The 14123-nt window shown below is 40.1% G+C and overlaps 1 protein-coding gene and 4 long non-coding RNA genes across 10 annotated transcripts in view; 2 read left to right on the top strand and 3 right to left on the bottom strand.

Annotated features, from left to right (window-relative positions):
* Positions 1 to 1125: 1125 nt before the first annotated feature.
* On the bottom strand, positions 1126 to 3032 carry LOC135563498 (uncharacterized). Its single transcript, XR_010460318.1, has 2 exons — positions 2328 to 3032; positions 1126 to 2169 (listed from the first exon to the last, which is right to left on the bottom strand). It is a non-coding gene; the product is annotated as an uncharacterized LOC135563498 (long non-coding RNA).
* On the top strand, positions 2713 to 3344 carry LOC115109797 (uncharacterized). The gene is made up of 3 exons (XR_003860551.2): positions 2713 to 2855; positions 2960 to 3061; positions 3186 to 3344. It is a non-coding gene; the product is annotated as an uncharacterized LOC115109797 (long non-coding RNA).
* A 77-nt stretch (positions 3345 to 3421) lies between these two features.
* Positions 3422 to 4535, bottom strand: LOC135565591 (uncharacterized). Its single transcript, XR_010461721.1, has 3 exons — positions 4268 to 4535; positions 4062 to 4163; positions 3422 to 3937 (listed from the first exon to the last, which is right to left on the bottom strand). It is a non-coding gene; the product is annotated as an uncharacterized LOC135565591 (long non-coding RNA).
* Positions 4536 to 4696: 161 nt separating this feature from the next.
* Positions 4697 to 5986, top strand: LOC135565590 (uncharacterized). Its single transcript, XR_010461720.1, has 2 exons — positions 4697 to 4785; positions 4944 to 5986. It is a non-coding gene; the product is annotated as an uncharacterized LOC135565590 (long non-coding RNA).
* A 2631-nt stretch (positions 5987 to 8617) lies between these two features.
* LOC115109741 (interleukin-1 receptor-like 1) overlaps positions 8618 to 14123 on the bottom strand; it is a 28133-nt gene continuing 22627 nt past the window's right edge. For all 6 annotated transcript variants that reach the window (XM_029635038.2, XM_029635050.2, XM_029635046.2 and 3 more), the window contains 9 exons: positions 13812 to 14052; positions 12927 to 13110; positions 12599 to 12749; positions 12215 to 12283; positions 11990 to 12119; positions 11670 to 11818; positions 10097 to 10228; positions 9568 to 9732; positions 8618 to 9467 (listed from right to left, as the gene is read on the bottom strand). In XM_029635038.2, the coding sequence (XP_029490898.2) occupies positions 9058 to 9467; positions 9568 to 9732; positions 10097 to 10228; positions 11670 to 11818; positions 11990 to 12119; positions 12215 to 12283; positions 12599 to 12749; positions 12927 to 13110; positions 13812 to 14052 (1631 nt within the window). In that variant the 3' untranslated portion in view covers positions 8618 to 9057. The remainder of the gene's footprint in view (positions 9468 to 9567; positions 9733 to 10096; positions 10229 to 11669; positions 11819 to 11989; positions 12120 to 12214; positions 12284 to 12598; positions 12750 to 12926; positions 13111 to 13811; positions 14053 to 14123) is intronic.

Raw genomic sequence — 14123 nt, forward strand, 5'->3', positions numbered from 1 at the left:
AAAATTAAAAGGGCCTATTTATATAACGAATATGAATTCAGAGGGCAGAAATTATTAAATATTAAAGCATTAGACCTCTCACTAAAGGCATCAGTTATGTAAAAGTTATACTTAAATCCAAAAGGGTTCTCTAGAAAATTGGTAGGAATGTCTCATCCTATGTTCAAGAATGGCCTTTTCCCCTTTATTCAGATTACACCAGCTCACTTTGGGTTGTTTGAAAAGTAAATAATCTACAAAATATAGTTATTTTTTAAACAAGCCTTAGTTGGTTGCAATTTCAGTTAATCCACCTGAAAAGACAGAACAAATAATACAACAAATATTGTGGTTAAACTCAAAAATACTAATTGATTAAAACATTTGTTTTTGAAGAATTGTTTAAAAAAGGAATAATTTTTGTGAATGATATAAATAGGACTGGTGGAGTTATGTCACACATGCAGCTAACACAGACATTTGGAAAAGTCTGCTCTACAGAAAATTACAACCAACTAATTGCAGCCTTACCACAAAAATGGAGGAGGCAAGTAGAAGGGGAAAAAAGTACGGAACTTGTATGTCGGCCCTGTATTAAAGAATATAAGAGAGTAATAGGATACGGCGCGTGTCAAATTTGATTGATTGCTGACCTTATGACCTGTACAGAATATGTGCCCCCGCCCCGCCCCCCCTGTTCGTGTGGTCATGTGTTAGAGGGTGTTTGAACTTTTGGGGCCCATGCCCCCCTCCACCCCCCAGTTTTATCTCCCTTATGGTTGTTATCTATGAAGCAGGAATGTCTGGGGCTATTGTCCATTTCAGGCTTTAAACAACAATTAAACAGCCATCTAAATAATGTTTCTCAGCCTAGTTTCCTATTGAGTTCTCTTTATATGTACAGGCACAGAGCTTCCAGATGGCTCCAGCCTAAGGATTTTCAGTGCATGTACACACGGGGGAGATTAGAACCCCAAAGAAAAGATCCTAAAGGTACTTTCAGATTCAGGTTTATCATGACAGCCGCTTTATGAAAGGCCTTTACTTATGGCTAAACAGCTTCTACACAGCTTATTAATTAATGCTGTGGGATGAAATTATGTGTTTCTAGGAGGGCTTAAACAAATATACAGTGAAACAAACATGGCCACTTTACACACATTTTTATTGACTTTTAAAAAGACCACAGTAACATGACAGAATTTGTGCAAAGGCAACGAAATCTGCTAGGGGATATTAAATGTACAACAGTAGTATTCTGTAACAAGCAATACGTGTTAAACATAAGGGACATGCAATCATGACAGGCTCTTTATGAAAGGCCTTTAACTATGGCTAAACAGTTTTCCACACATCTTATTCATTAATGATGTGGGCATAGCTCCTTCAGTAACCACGAGCACAACCGTTCAATGATTTTAACTGGCGGCTTTATTCAGTAGTTTCAGTGAGAATTATCCCCTTCAGTGAGAACTATAAAGTAAATTAAAAATACAGTTAAGCACACTCTTACAACATTATCTTAGTAGTGACTTATTAGCTTGGTATAACTCTGAAGTGCTTACATACATAACAGTTTAACCGGCGTTATAAGGGGTTCAGATTAAACACATGAATAAAGGAAAAAATACCTCATTGGCTGCTTATTACAGAAGGGAGGAAATCAAACTTCACACTTATTATTCCGGGCATGAATTCACACTTCATCCTAACATACACTCTTCAACCTTTATGAACTACACCCGATGACATGAAAATTTAGCTAACGCAGCGCAGGATTGCCTTCCCTACAAAAGTGTGTTGCTATACAATAAGGATCCCCAGTTACAACAGTATTAGCTACGTAGTTCCGCTTGTATTATCATTTTCCCCGCACAGCGGACACATAATTTGGAATTATAACATGTGTTAAAATGTAGGTACTAAATATTTTGAATTAAATCACTGGTTTTAAAAATGTATCGCACGCTTTAAAGATAGGGGAAGAGGTCATTTCATATTTCGTTTTAGGGGGGGTTATTAACTTTATGGAAAACAATATTCACACAAACAACACCGTTTAGAGCAGCTTGGAGATTATTAGCCATGTAAACGGGGAGCAAAAGAGCGGATTTAAGCACAACCGTTCCATGATTTTAACTGGCGGCTTTATTCAGTAGTTTCAGTGAGAATTATCCCCTTCAGTGAGAACTATAAAGTAAATTAAAAATACAGTTAAGCACACTCTTACAACATTATTTTAGGAGTGACTTATTAGCTTGGTATAACTCTGAAGTGCTTACATACATAACAGTTTAACCGGCGTTATAAGGGGTTCAGATTAAACACAGGAATAAAGGAAAAAATACCTCATTGGCTGCTTATTACAGAAGGGAGGAAATCAAACTTCACACTTATTATTCCTGGCATGAATTCACACTTCATCCTAACATACACTCTTCAACCTTTATGAACTACACCCGATGACATGAAAATTTAGCTAACGCAGCGCAGGATTGCCTTCCCTACAAAAGTGTGTTGCTACAATAAGGATCCCCAGTTACAACAGTATTAGCTACGTAGTTCCGCTTGTATTATCATTTTCCCCGCACAGTGGACACATAATTTGGAATTATAACATGTGTTAAAATGTAGGTACTAAATATTTTGAATTAAATCACTGGTTTTAAAAATGTATCGCACGCTTTAACGATAGGGGAAGAGGTCATTTCATATTTCGTTTTAGGGGGGGGGGGGGGGGGGTTATTAACTTTATGGAAAACAATATTCACACAAACAACACCGTTTAGAGCACCTTGGAGATTATTAGCCATGTAAACGGGGAGCAAAAGAGCGGATTTAACCAACTCTGTACAAACCGGAGCTCCAGGGACAAGGTATGGGACCATTATACAGTTTTGTTATTAGTTATCAGCCTTTTTATTAGTTATAGATCTGTTGATAGCCTATGTTAAAACAAGGACAAATAATGTTTTTTCAGACTGCCCGGAGACAGACCCAGCAGAATCTGGAACGCTAGAGGGAAAAAGTCACACACCCCCGGTTTCGGCGATTCGTCACAACAAGCGCCAAAAAAGCAGAGGTATTTTAACTATGTACTGTTAATATATATTATTATAACGGAAATGTATTTGACATTTGTATGTAGCTAACATATATATTTTTATATCTAATAACGTAATTATGTATGTATTATTTTCATTCAGACTCCGCACCGGCGAAAAACGGCACAGACGACCACATAAATCTAGAGCTGGGGGATTCCGGCGCCCCGAGCATTCCGAATGAAACACCCAAGAGACCTGTTTTTAAGGACATGTCAGATGTTGATGACCAGCTATTCTGTGATGCGGCCAACTTTATAGACCCAGTCAATTCTACGGCCTCAATACATGCAGCCGAACAAGAAAGGTTTTCCACATTATTTTCCAGGGCTTTGAAATCGAGGAATGTTTTGCTATACAAACGACTGGGGGATTTAATTGAGAGACAGTACAGAGACGATATGTTATTCTGGCATAGAACAATTCCACGCATGTTAAACAGCAACCCCATTAAAAAACGCAAATACAGACGCTAAAATCATACATGTAACACCAACCATTACAGAAAGAAAAAAAACGAACACTCTTAATTATACAAAAATGGCAGAATAACATATCGTCTCTGTACTGTCTCTCAATTAAATCCCCCAGTCGTTTGTATACCAAAACATTCCTCGATTTCAAAGCCCTGGAAAATAATGTGAAAAACCTTTCTTGTTCGGCTGCAGGTATTGAGGCCGTAGAATTGACTGGGTCTATAAGGTTGGCCGCATCACAGAATAGCTGGTCATCAACATCTGACATGTCCTTAAAAACAGGTCTCTTGGGTGTTTCATTCGGAATGCTCGGGGCGCCGGAATCCCCCAGCTCTAGATTTATGTGGTCGTCTGTGCCGTTTTTCGCCGGTGCGGAGTCTGAATGAAAATAATACATACATAATTACGTTATTAGATATAAAAATATATATGTTAGCTACATACAAATGTCAAATACCTTTCCGTTATAATAATATATATTAACAGTACATAGTTAAAATACCTCTGCTTTTTTGGCGCTTGTTGTGACGAATCGCCGAAACCGGGGGTGTGTGACTTTTCCCCTCTAGCGTTCCAGATTCTGCTGGGTCTGTCTCCGGGCAGTCTGAAAAAACATTATTTGTCCTTGTTTTAACATAGACTATCAACAGATCTATAACTAATAAAAAGGCTGATAACTAATAACAAAACTGTATAATGGTCCCATACCTTGTCCCTGGAGCGCCGGTTTGTACAGAGTTGGTTAAATCCGCTCTTTTGCTCCCCGTTTACATGGCTAATAATCTCCAAACTGCTCTAAACGGTGTTGTTTGTGTGAATATTGTTTTCCATAAAGTTAATAACCCCCCCCTAAAACGAAATATGAAATGACCTCTTCCCCTATCTTTAAAGCGTGCGATACATTTTTAAAACCAGTGATTTAATTCAAAATATTTAGTACCTACATTTTAACACATGTTATAATTCCAAATTATGTGTCCGCTGTGCGGGGAAAATGATAATACAAGCGGAACTACGTAGCTAATACTGTTGTAACTGGGGATCCTTATTGTAGCAACACACTTTTGTAGGGAAGGCAATCCTGCGCTGCGTTAGCTAAATTTTCATGTCATCGTGTGTAGTTCATAAAGGTTGAAGAGTGTATGTTAGGATGAAGTGTGAATTCATGCCAGGAATAATAAGTGTGAAGTTTGATTTCCTCCCTTCTGTAATAAGCAGCCAATGAGGTATTTTTTCCTTTATTCCTGTGTTTAATCTGAACCCCTTATAACGCCGGTTAAACTGTTATGTATGTAAGCACTTCAGAGTTATACCAAGCTAATAAGTCACTCCTAAAATAATGTTGTAAGAGTGTGCTTAACTGTATTTTTAATTTACTTTATAGTTCTCACTGAAGGGGATAATTCTCACTGAAACTACTGAATAAAGCCGCCAGTTAAAATCATGGAACGGTTGTGCTTAAATCCGCTCTTTTGCTCCCCGTTTACATGGCTAATAATCTCCAAACTGCTCTAAACGGTGTTGTTTGTGTGAATATTGTTTTCCATAAAGTTAATAACCCCCCCTAAAACGAAATATGAAATGACCTCTTCCCCTATCTTTAAAGCGTGCGATACATTTTTAAAACCAGTGATTTAATTCAAAATATTTAGTACCTACATTTTAACACATGTTATAATTCCAAATTATGTGTCCGCTGTGCGGGGAAAATGATAATACAAGCGGAACTACGTAGCTAATACTGTTGTAACTGGGGATCCTTATTGTAGCAACACACTTTTGTAGGGAAGGCAATCCTGCGCTGCGTTAGCTAAATTTTCATGTCATCGGGTGTAGTTCATAAAGGTTGAAGAGTGTATGTTAGGATGAAGTGTGAATTCATGCCCGGAATAATAAGTGTGAAGTTTGATTTCCTCCCTTCTGTAATAAGCAGCCAATGAGGTATTTTTTCCTTTATTCATGTGTTTAATCTGAACCCCTTATAACGCCGGTTAAACTGTTATGTATGTAAGCACTTCAGAGTTATACCAAGCTAATAAGTAACTACTAAGATAATGTTGTAAGAGTGTGCTTAACTGTATTTTTAATTTACTTTATAGTTCTCACTGAAGGGGATAATTCTCACTGAAACTACTGAATAAAGCCGCCAGTTAAAATCATTGAACGGTTGTGCTCGTGGTTACTGAAGGGAGCTATGCCCACATCATTAATGAATAAGATGTGTGGAAAACTGTTTAGCCATAGTTAAAGGCCTTTCATAAAGAGCCTGTCATGATTGCATGTCCCTTATGTTTAACACGTATTGCTTGTTACAGAATACTACTGTTGTACATTTAATATCCCCTAGCAGATTTCGTTGCCTTTGCACAAATTCTGTCATGTTACTGTGGTCTTTTTAAAAGTCAATAAAAATGTGTGTAAAGTGGCCATGTTTGTTTCACTGTATATTTGTTTAAGCCCTCCTAGAAACACATAATTTCATCCCACAGCATTAATTAATAAGCTGTGTAGAAGCTGTTTAGCCATAAGTAAAGGCCTTTCATAAAGCGGCTGTCATGATAAACCTGAATCTGAAAGTACCTTTAGGATCTTTTCTTTGGGGTTCTAATCTCCCCGTGTGTACATGCACTGAAAATCCTTAGGCTGGAGCCATCTGGAAGCTCTGTGCCTGTACATATAAAGAGAACTCAATAGGAAACTAGGCTGAGAAACATTATTTAGATGGCTGTTTAATTGTTGTTTAAAGCCTGAAATGGACAATAGCCCCAGACATTCCTGCTTCATAGATAACAACCATAAGGGAGATAAAACTGGGGGGTGGAGGGGGGCATGGGCCCCAAAAGTTCAAACACCCTCTAACACATGACCACACGAACAGGGGGGGCGGGGCGGGGGCACATATTCTGTACAGGTCATCAGGTCATAAGGTCAGCAATCAATCAAATTTGACACGCGCCGTATCCTATTACTCTCTAATATATAAGGACCAAAAACAAAAACGGACATCTGTGCCATATACAGTTGAAGTCGGAAGTTTACATACATTTTATCCAAATATATTTGAACTCAGTTTCACACAATTCCTAACATTTAATCCTAGTAAAAATTCCATGTCTTAGGTCAGTTAGGATCACCACCTTAAGAATGTGATAATAATAATAGTAGAGACTGATTTATTTCATCTTTTATTTATTTCATCACATACCCAGTGGGTCAGAAGTTTACATACACTCAATTAGTATTTGGTAGCATTGCTTTTAATGGTTTAACTTGGGTCAAATGTTTTGGGAAGTTTTCCACAGTAAATTGGGTGAATTTTGGCCCATTCCTTGATTGAGGTCAGGGCTTTGTGATGGCCAGTGCAATACATTGACTTTGTTGTCCTTAAGCCATTTTGCCACAACTTTGGAAGTATTGCTTGGGGTCAATGTCCATTTGGAAGACCCATTTGCGACCAAGCTTTAACTTCCTGACTGATATCTTGAGATGTTGCTTCAATATATCCACATAATTTTAGTTCCTCATGATGCCATCTAATTTATGAAGTGCACCAGTCCCTCCTGCAGCAAAGCACCCCAACAACATGATGCTGTCACCCCCGTGCTTTATGGTTGGGATGATGTTCTTCAGCTTGCAAGCCTCCCCCTTCTCCCTCCAAACATAGCAATGGCCATTATGGTCAGACAGTTCTAGTTTTGTTATCAAACCAGAGGACATTTCTCCAAAAAGTACAATCTTTGTCCCCATGTGCAGTTGCAGACCGTAGCCTGGCTTTTTTTATGGTGGTTCTGGAGCAGTGGCTTTTTCTCTCTCAAATCAAATCAAATTTTATTTGTCACATACACATGGTTAGCAGATGTTAGTGCGAGTGTAGCGAAATGCTTGTGCTTCTAGTTCCGACAATGCAGTAATAACCAACAAGTAATCTAGCTAACAATTCCAAAACTACTACCTTATAGACAAGTGTAAGGGGATAAAGAATATGTACATAAAGATATATGAATGAGTGATGGCACAGAGCGGCATAGGCAAGATAGAGTAGATGGTATTGAGTGCAGTATATACATATGAGATGAGTATGTAAACAAAGTGGCATAGTTAAAGTGGCTAGTGATACATGTATTACATAAGGATGCAGTAGATGATATAGAGTACAGTATATACATATGAGATGAATAATGTAGGGTATGTAAACATTATATTAGGTAGCATTGTTTAAAGTGGCTAGTGATATATTTTACATCATTTCCCATTATTAAAGTGGCTGGAGTTGAGTCAGTGTGTTGGCAGCAGCCACTCAATGTTAGTGGTGGCTGTTTAAAACAGTCTGATGGCCTTGAGATAGAAGCTGTTTTTCAGTCTCTCGGTCCCAGCTTTGATGCACCTGTACTGACCGCGCCTTCTGGATGATAGCGGGGTGAACAAGCAGTGGCTCGGGTGGTTGTTGTCCTTGATGATCTTTATGGCCTTCCTTCCTCCTTGCTGAGCGGCCTTTCAGGTTATGTCAATATAGGACTTGTTTTACTGTGGATATATGTACTATTGTACCTGTTTCCTCCAGCATCTTCACAAAGTCTTTTGCTGTTGTTCTGGGATTGATTTGCACTTTTCACACCAAAGTAAATTAATCTCTAGGAGACAGAACAAGTCTCCATCCTGAGCAGTATGACGGCTGCGTGGTCCCATGGTGTTTATACTTGAGTACTATTGTTTGTACCGATGAACATGGTACCTTCAGGCGTTTTGAAATCACTCCCAACGATGAACCAGACTTGTGGATGTCTAAAAAATTTTTTTATGAGGTCTTGGCTGATTTCTTTGCATTTTCCCATGATGTCAAGCAAAGAGGCACTGAGTTTGAAGGTAGGCCTTGAAATACATCCACAGGTACTCCTCCAATTGACTGAAATTATGTCAATTAGACTATCAGAAGCTTGACTTCAACTGTATGTCACTATGGCAGCTGCCATAGACATGTTGGTTGTTTAGCAACAAAACAGACGTGCACATGGAGCAAAACAGAACGGGGTTGGTTTAGATTGTTGACAACATGTAAACTATGTTTAGTCTCCAATGTTTATTGAAAACATAAAAAAGTTACACCATGAACACTTGTTCTCTCACAAATACATTGTTACAGTTGTTGGTTAGCAAGCAAGCACATTTTGCCATATTAGCATAAACATGACATCAGTCAAAATACCTAAAAACAAGACATGGAATCAAGAACAAGATAAAACTAGCTGAAATTAGCCACTTACTATTCCCCACATGGCAGTTTCTTGTCATTGTTGCTAGCCATCCAGAATCACAACAACACACAGCCTTCTGCCACATTGTACACATCGTTTCTGTGACGTTCTCAGCTAACCTGTGTATATCTCTGCACTGCACTGGAATAATTAATGACATTACTATGAATGGAATAAGGATTTTCAGAGAACCCAGACCTCCACACGCACTTCAAGTCCTCAGACCTGATTGTTCACATAGAACAGTCATATTAACTGGTTGTCAAAACTAGTCGAGTGGCGCGGCCAAGGCATCATGTAACGCACCCTCTTCCAGAAGCTTGAGTTGGGCAGCGTCGACCCACGCCTTCCCTCCTGCCAGATTAAGGGGGCACTCTTGCGGACCAGGTGCTGCAGGCCGGGGGGCAGGTGTGTGTAGCCACCCTCCCCCATGTCCCCCAGCTGGATGAGGATGACGTTCATCTCACTGTGGACCAGAGCCTGGAGGAGCCCCACCTGACAGTCATAGTCCTCCGCTGTGGTCAACGAAGACGAGTAGCCCCATTGGCCACATGACCCTTGACCTCCTGAGCCTGACCATGTGCTTGAGCTGGGGGTCAGGATGACAATCAGCCTCCTGCTCAGCCGCATGCAGTCCTCCACCAACTCCATGTCGTCTGGGGACAACAGAACAGAGAGGAGAGGGAGAAGTTAACTTTTGACTTTAGTACTGTTTATTGCTTCTTAGAGGGTAGGACACAGTCTGAAAGAACCAACCTTTCCCAGGTAAGTCGTCTCTGCTGTGGATGAAGAGTCTAAAGCCACACTTCTGCTCCAGGACAGTGGGCAGAACAATGCTCACAAAGTGATACACTTTCTCCTCCCTTTCCTTGTCTACACCATCCACCTGGTAGACAACGTAAGCATCATAGACCTTCCCATCTGAAAACTCAGACAAAGAGGTTTCTGTCAAATCTCAGCAGGAAAGGAGTAGATTGTAGAGATTTGATTCAATTCTAGTTGAACTGAAATGTAGTTATTTTAATATAAATTTGCCCATTACTTCTACACTTGCAGTAGGATTGACCCCAGCCGGGACCTGTTGAGAAGGGCCTACTGCAGACAACTGCACTGCACAATCAGTGGGCCATGCTTCAGTGTGGTGACTAAGAACTAAATGTAGTAATATGTTTATACGGTATCCAATACTATATAGATCTTGTAGGCTGAATAAGCATTTCTGTACAATGACAAATATTTGTGAAATAGCATCATTACACTTCAGTGGGTGGCTAGATGTTCTTACCCTCAGATCGACCACAGCATTTGAAAACTCCACGGAAGAGGAGCGCCAGATCGATGTCAAAGACTTTGACAGCCACAGCAGCTAGCAAGAAGAAGAGCAGTAGCACCACACATAGACCCATAAACATAAACCCTGTTGGGGGGGGGGAGACAGGAAGAACAACACCAAGAAAGTTACAGAGTGTGCATGTGTGATTTTGTGTATCTGTGTGACATATACAGTTGAAGTCGGAAGTTTACATACACCTTAGCCAAATACATTTAAACTCAGTTTCACAATTCCTGACATTTAATCCTTGTAAAAATTCACTGTCTTAGGATCACCACTTTATTTTAAGAATGTGAAATGTCAGAATAATAGTAGAGAGAATGACTTATTTCAGCTTTCATCCCAGTGGGTCAGCATTGCCTTTAAATAGTTTAACTTGGGACAACTGTTTCGGGTAGCCTTCCACAAGCTTCCCACAATAAGCTGGGTGAATTTTGGCCCATTCCTCCTGACAGAGCTGGTCTAACTGAGTCCGGTTTGTTGGCCTCCTTGCTCGCACTCACTTTTTCAGTTCTGCCCACAGATTTTCAATAGGATTGAGGTCAGGGCTTTGTGATGGCCACTCCAATACCTTGACTTTGTTGTCATTAAGTAATTTTGCCACAACTTTGTAAGTATGCATGGGGTCATTGTCCATTTGGAAGACCCATTTGCGACCAAGCTTTAACTTCCTGACTGATATCTTGAGATGTTGCTTCAATTTATCCACATCATTTTCCTCCCTCATGATGCCATCTAGTTTTTACTGTGGATACAGATGCTTTTGTTACTGTTTCCTCCAGAATCTTCACAAAGTCCTTTGCTGTTGTTCTGGGATTGATTTGCACTTCTCGCACCAAATGACGTTCATCTCTAGGAAACAGAAAACTTCTCCTTCCTGAGCGGTATGACAGTTTCGTGGTCCCGTGGTGTTTATACTTGCATACTATTGCTTGTACAGATGAACGTGGAGTGGTTGACTGAGTGATGTAATTTGTGGAGTGGTTGAAAACCTAGTTTTAATGACTCCAACCAAAGTGTATGTAAACTTCCGACATCAACTGTATGTCTGTGTGATGTTTTTTAAATTTTTTAATATTTTATTTCACCTTTATTTAACCAGGTAAGCAAGTTGAGAACAAGTTCTCATTTACAATTGCGACCTGGCCAAGATAAAGCAAAGCAGTTCGACACATACAACGACACAGTTACACATGGAGTAAAACAAACATACAGTCAATAATACAGTAAAAAAAAAAAAAAAGTCTATATACAATGTGAGCAAATTAGGTGAGAAGGGAGGTAAAGGCAAAAAAGGCCATGGTGGCAAAGTAAATACAATATAACAAGTAAAACACTGGAATGGTAGTTTTGCAATGGAAGAATGTGCAAAGTAGAAATAAAAATAATGGGGTGCAAAGGAGCAAAATAAATAAATAAATTAAATACAGTTGGGAAAGAGGTAGTTGTTTGGGCTAAATTATAGGTGGGCTATGTACAGGTGCAGTAATCTGTAAGATGCTCGTTTAAGAGTGTGTGCACTTACCTCTTAGCTTGAGAGTAACCACTGCATAATCCCATTTCTGGTCGTTCATTGCAACACATGTGAACTTTGACTGGAGGTCCCTCATAGTCACTGTGTTTATGGTCAGGATAGCTGTGAAGATACTCCGCATTGAAGATACCTCCACCTCGCTACAGTAACACATACACACAAAACATTCACACAGCAAATTCTCAACAGTGAATCTGGGGTCTTGCTTTCAAGGAAATGTGTTAATTCTATAACTTTGTTCTCTAAAACAAGTGTGTGTATTTGTGTGTATGCATGAATCCATATGTGTGTGTGTGCATGTGTGTACCTACCTGGTGGTGTTCACCGAGTAGCCTTGCTGCTGCGAGCACACTTTCACTCCATTTATCTCCCACCACACGTGACAGTTGTCTTCAATGTTCTGCCCACAAAACGCTTCACACCTCAACTTCTTAGTGGTGTCTATGAATAACAAGAGATACTATGAAGACAGAGAGATATTTCCTGGGCAAACAAAATCAAGCACAACAAGTATTTGAGCCAGGTTTGATCCCTACACAGGTCAGTGGTCTCTGTGCTTCCGTTTCTAGGCAGGTTGATCTGAGGAGGATGCGAGGCAGAGGGAGCTGAAGGAGACAAAACACACAGTTTAGTCAGAAAGATACTTTTGGATACATTCAAAACGTTGTTATTGATGATTGTTGCTGCCACAAAGACCACATGTGATGAGGGTCACTTTTGATGTTTTTGATTCTGTTTGTTTTATATAAATGGAGGCTAATGTACCTAGTGTAGCCTAATAACCTGCTGTAATGTAGCCTAGAGTTTCCATGTTTGCTGACCCTGCTGCCATCTTGGATGAGGTTTCAGCAAAGCTAAAATCAAATAAATAAACTGCTGAGAGGATTGACAGAGCGGTCATCAAGTCACAACCTACATACCTTGGATCTTTAGTCTCCTGGATGCAGAAGTTTTGAGAACCGTCCCATTGTGCTCCCACGTGCACACACACGTATAGATGCCCTCGTCTGCTTTGGAGGCGCCATACACCCACAGATTTCTCTCAGACTCGTTTGGAATGAGACTGAAATTCTGAAATTAAAGACAAACAATTTGACAAACTTCTTTGCTGAAATAGCAGTAACACACCTGATTCCACTCATTAAGAACAGGTGCAACCCTTAGTTCTTTAGGACAGGAGTTGAGAACCAACGTTGAATAGTTTTGCAGACTTGAGGTTTGTGTTAGCATGCTGGTCATGTTCAGTACCTTATACCAGGCTAAGTTTTCTTTTCCATCCTGACACAGTTTTTCCACGGGGTCAGGACATGGGATAGGGATGTTTTCTGCTGACTCTGAGATATCGTTAAACAGGACTGAATGATTGAACGGTTGGGCTTTGACCACAATCACCTCTGTCACAAAAATTAGGCAGGTGCCTGCTGCATTTCTCCTGGAACATAAGCACATACAGTTTAACAGTTATCCGAAAGGGAACCAACAGGGTTCTAACTGAGGGCCAGCTGAAGAACGTTTTAGGCTGTAGAGAGCAAATGTTTTTTTCTGAGAGTATAAACTTAGAAAGTTTCCTTACAAGCCAGAATGTTGAATACAATTGTATTACATGTTACCCTACCAGCTCTCTGGGTGGTTGGTCCTTCAGTGGGTCAAATATTGAGACAAAATATCAACAGGAAAGTATTATTTACCCAACTTTTTAGAGTGCCAGAACTGCCGTTGAAATTTCTATCACCTGGCACATGCTCAAAACCATGTAAACACCTGCAGAATTTGTGTCAATATGCATGCATCATTGTGCATGTCCTTCCGTCTTGTGCTTGGTCAGGAGCAAACATCTGTATTGCCACACACAGAGTTCTGCGTTTTGAAGTCGGTAATAATAGTTTTCTGTGGATATTTTGTCTTCAATTTCAAGTCGGCAGAGTAAGTCCGAATAGAATTTTATTCAACGTTCATGCAAGAGAAGGGACCCTAAGGTTTGTTCTTTGTAGATGTGCATGCCTACCCTAGCCCTATGTACATATCCAGGTTCAACACTAACCCTAGACTCAACCCTCACCCTCCCAAACAGGGCTCCCTCGCTCTCAATTACTAATGTAACCCCTAAACACACACACACAGTTGTTGTATTACCAGTAGGTGTAGTACTGATCAGAGTCGTTGATTAAAAGGGGGAGGAAGAAGAGCACCGGTCCATGATGATGCACACGCTCTTCCTCAGAGGACGGGAGCTCTTGGGTTCTGTTTCTGTACCAGGTAAACTCAGTCACGCTGGCCCAAACCAACTCACTCAGGTCATAGTAGGCTGGCAAACTAAGGGCCTCCCCCTCTGTCACAGTAGTTTCATACTTGTCAAATAGTTGACATGGGGACTCTGACAAAACATGAACATACATTACCCGATTAAGTTGCATGTGAAGGAAAAGAGGTTTATTGTTCAAGGTA

Source organism: Oncorhynchus nerka, linkage group LG3 (genome assembly GCF_034236695.1).
Source record: "Oncorhynchus nerka isolate Pitt River linkage group LG3, Oner_Uvic_2.0, whole genome shotgun sequence".
Taxonomy (NCBI): domain Eukaryota; kingdom Metazoa; phylum Chordata; class Actinopteri; order Salmoniformes; family Salmonidae; genus Oncorhynchus; species Oncorhynchus nerka.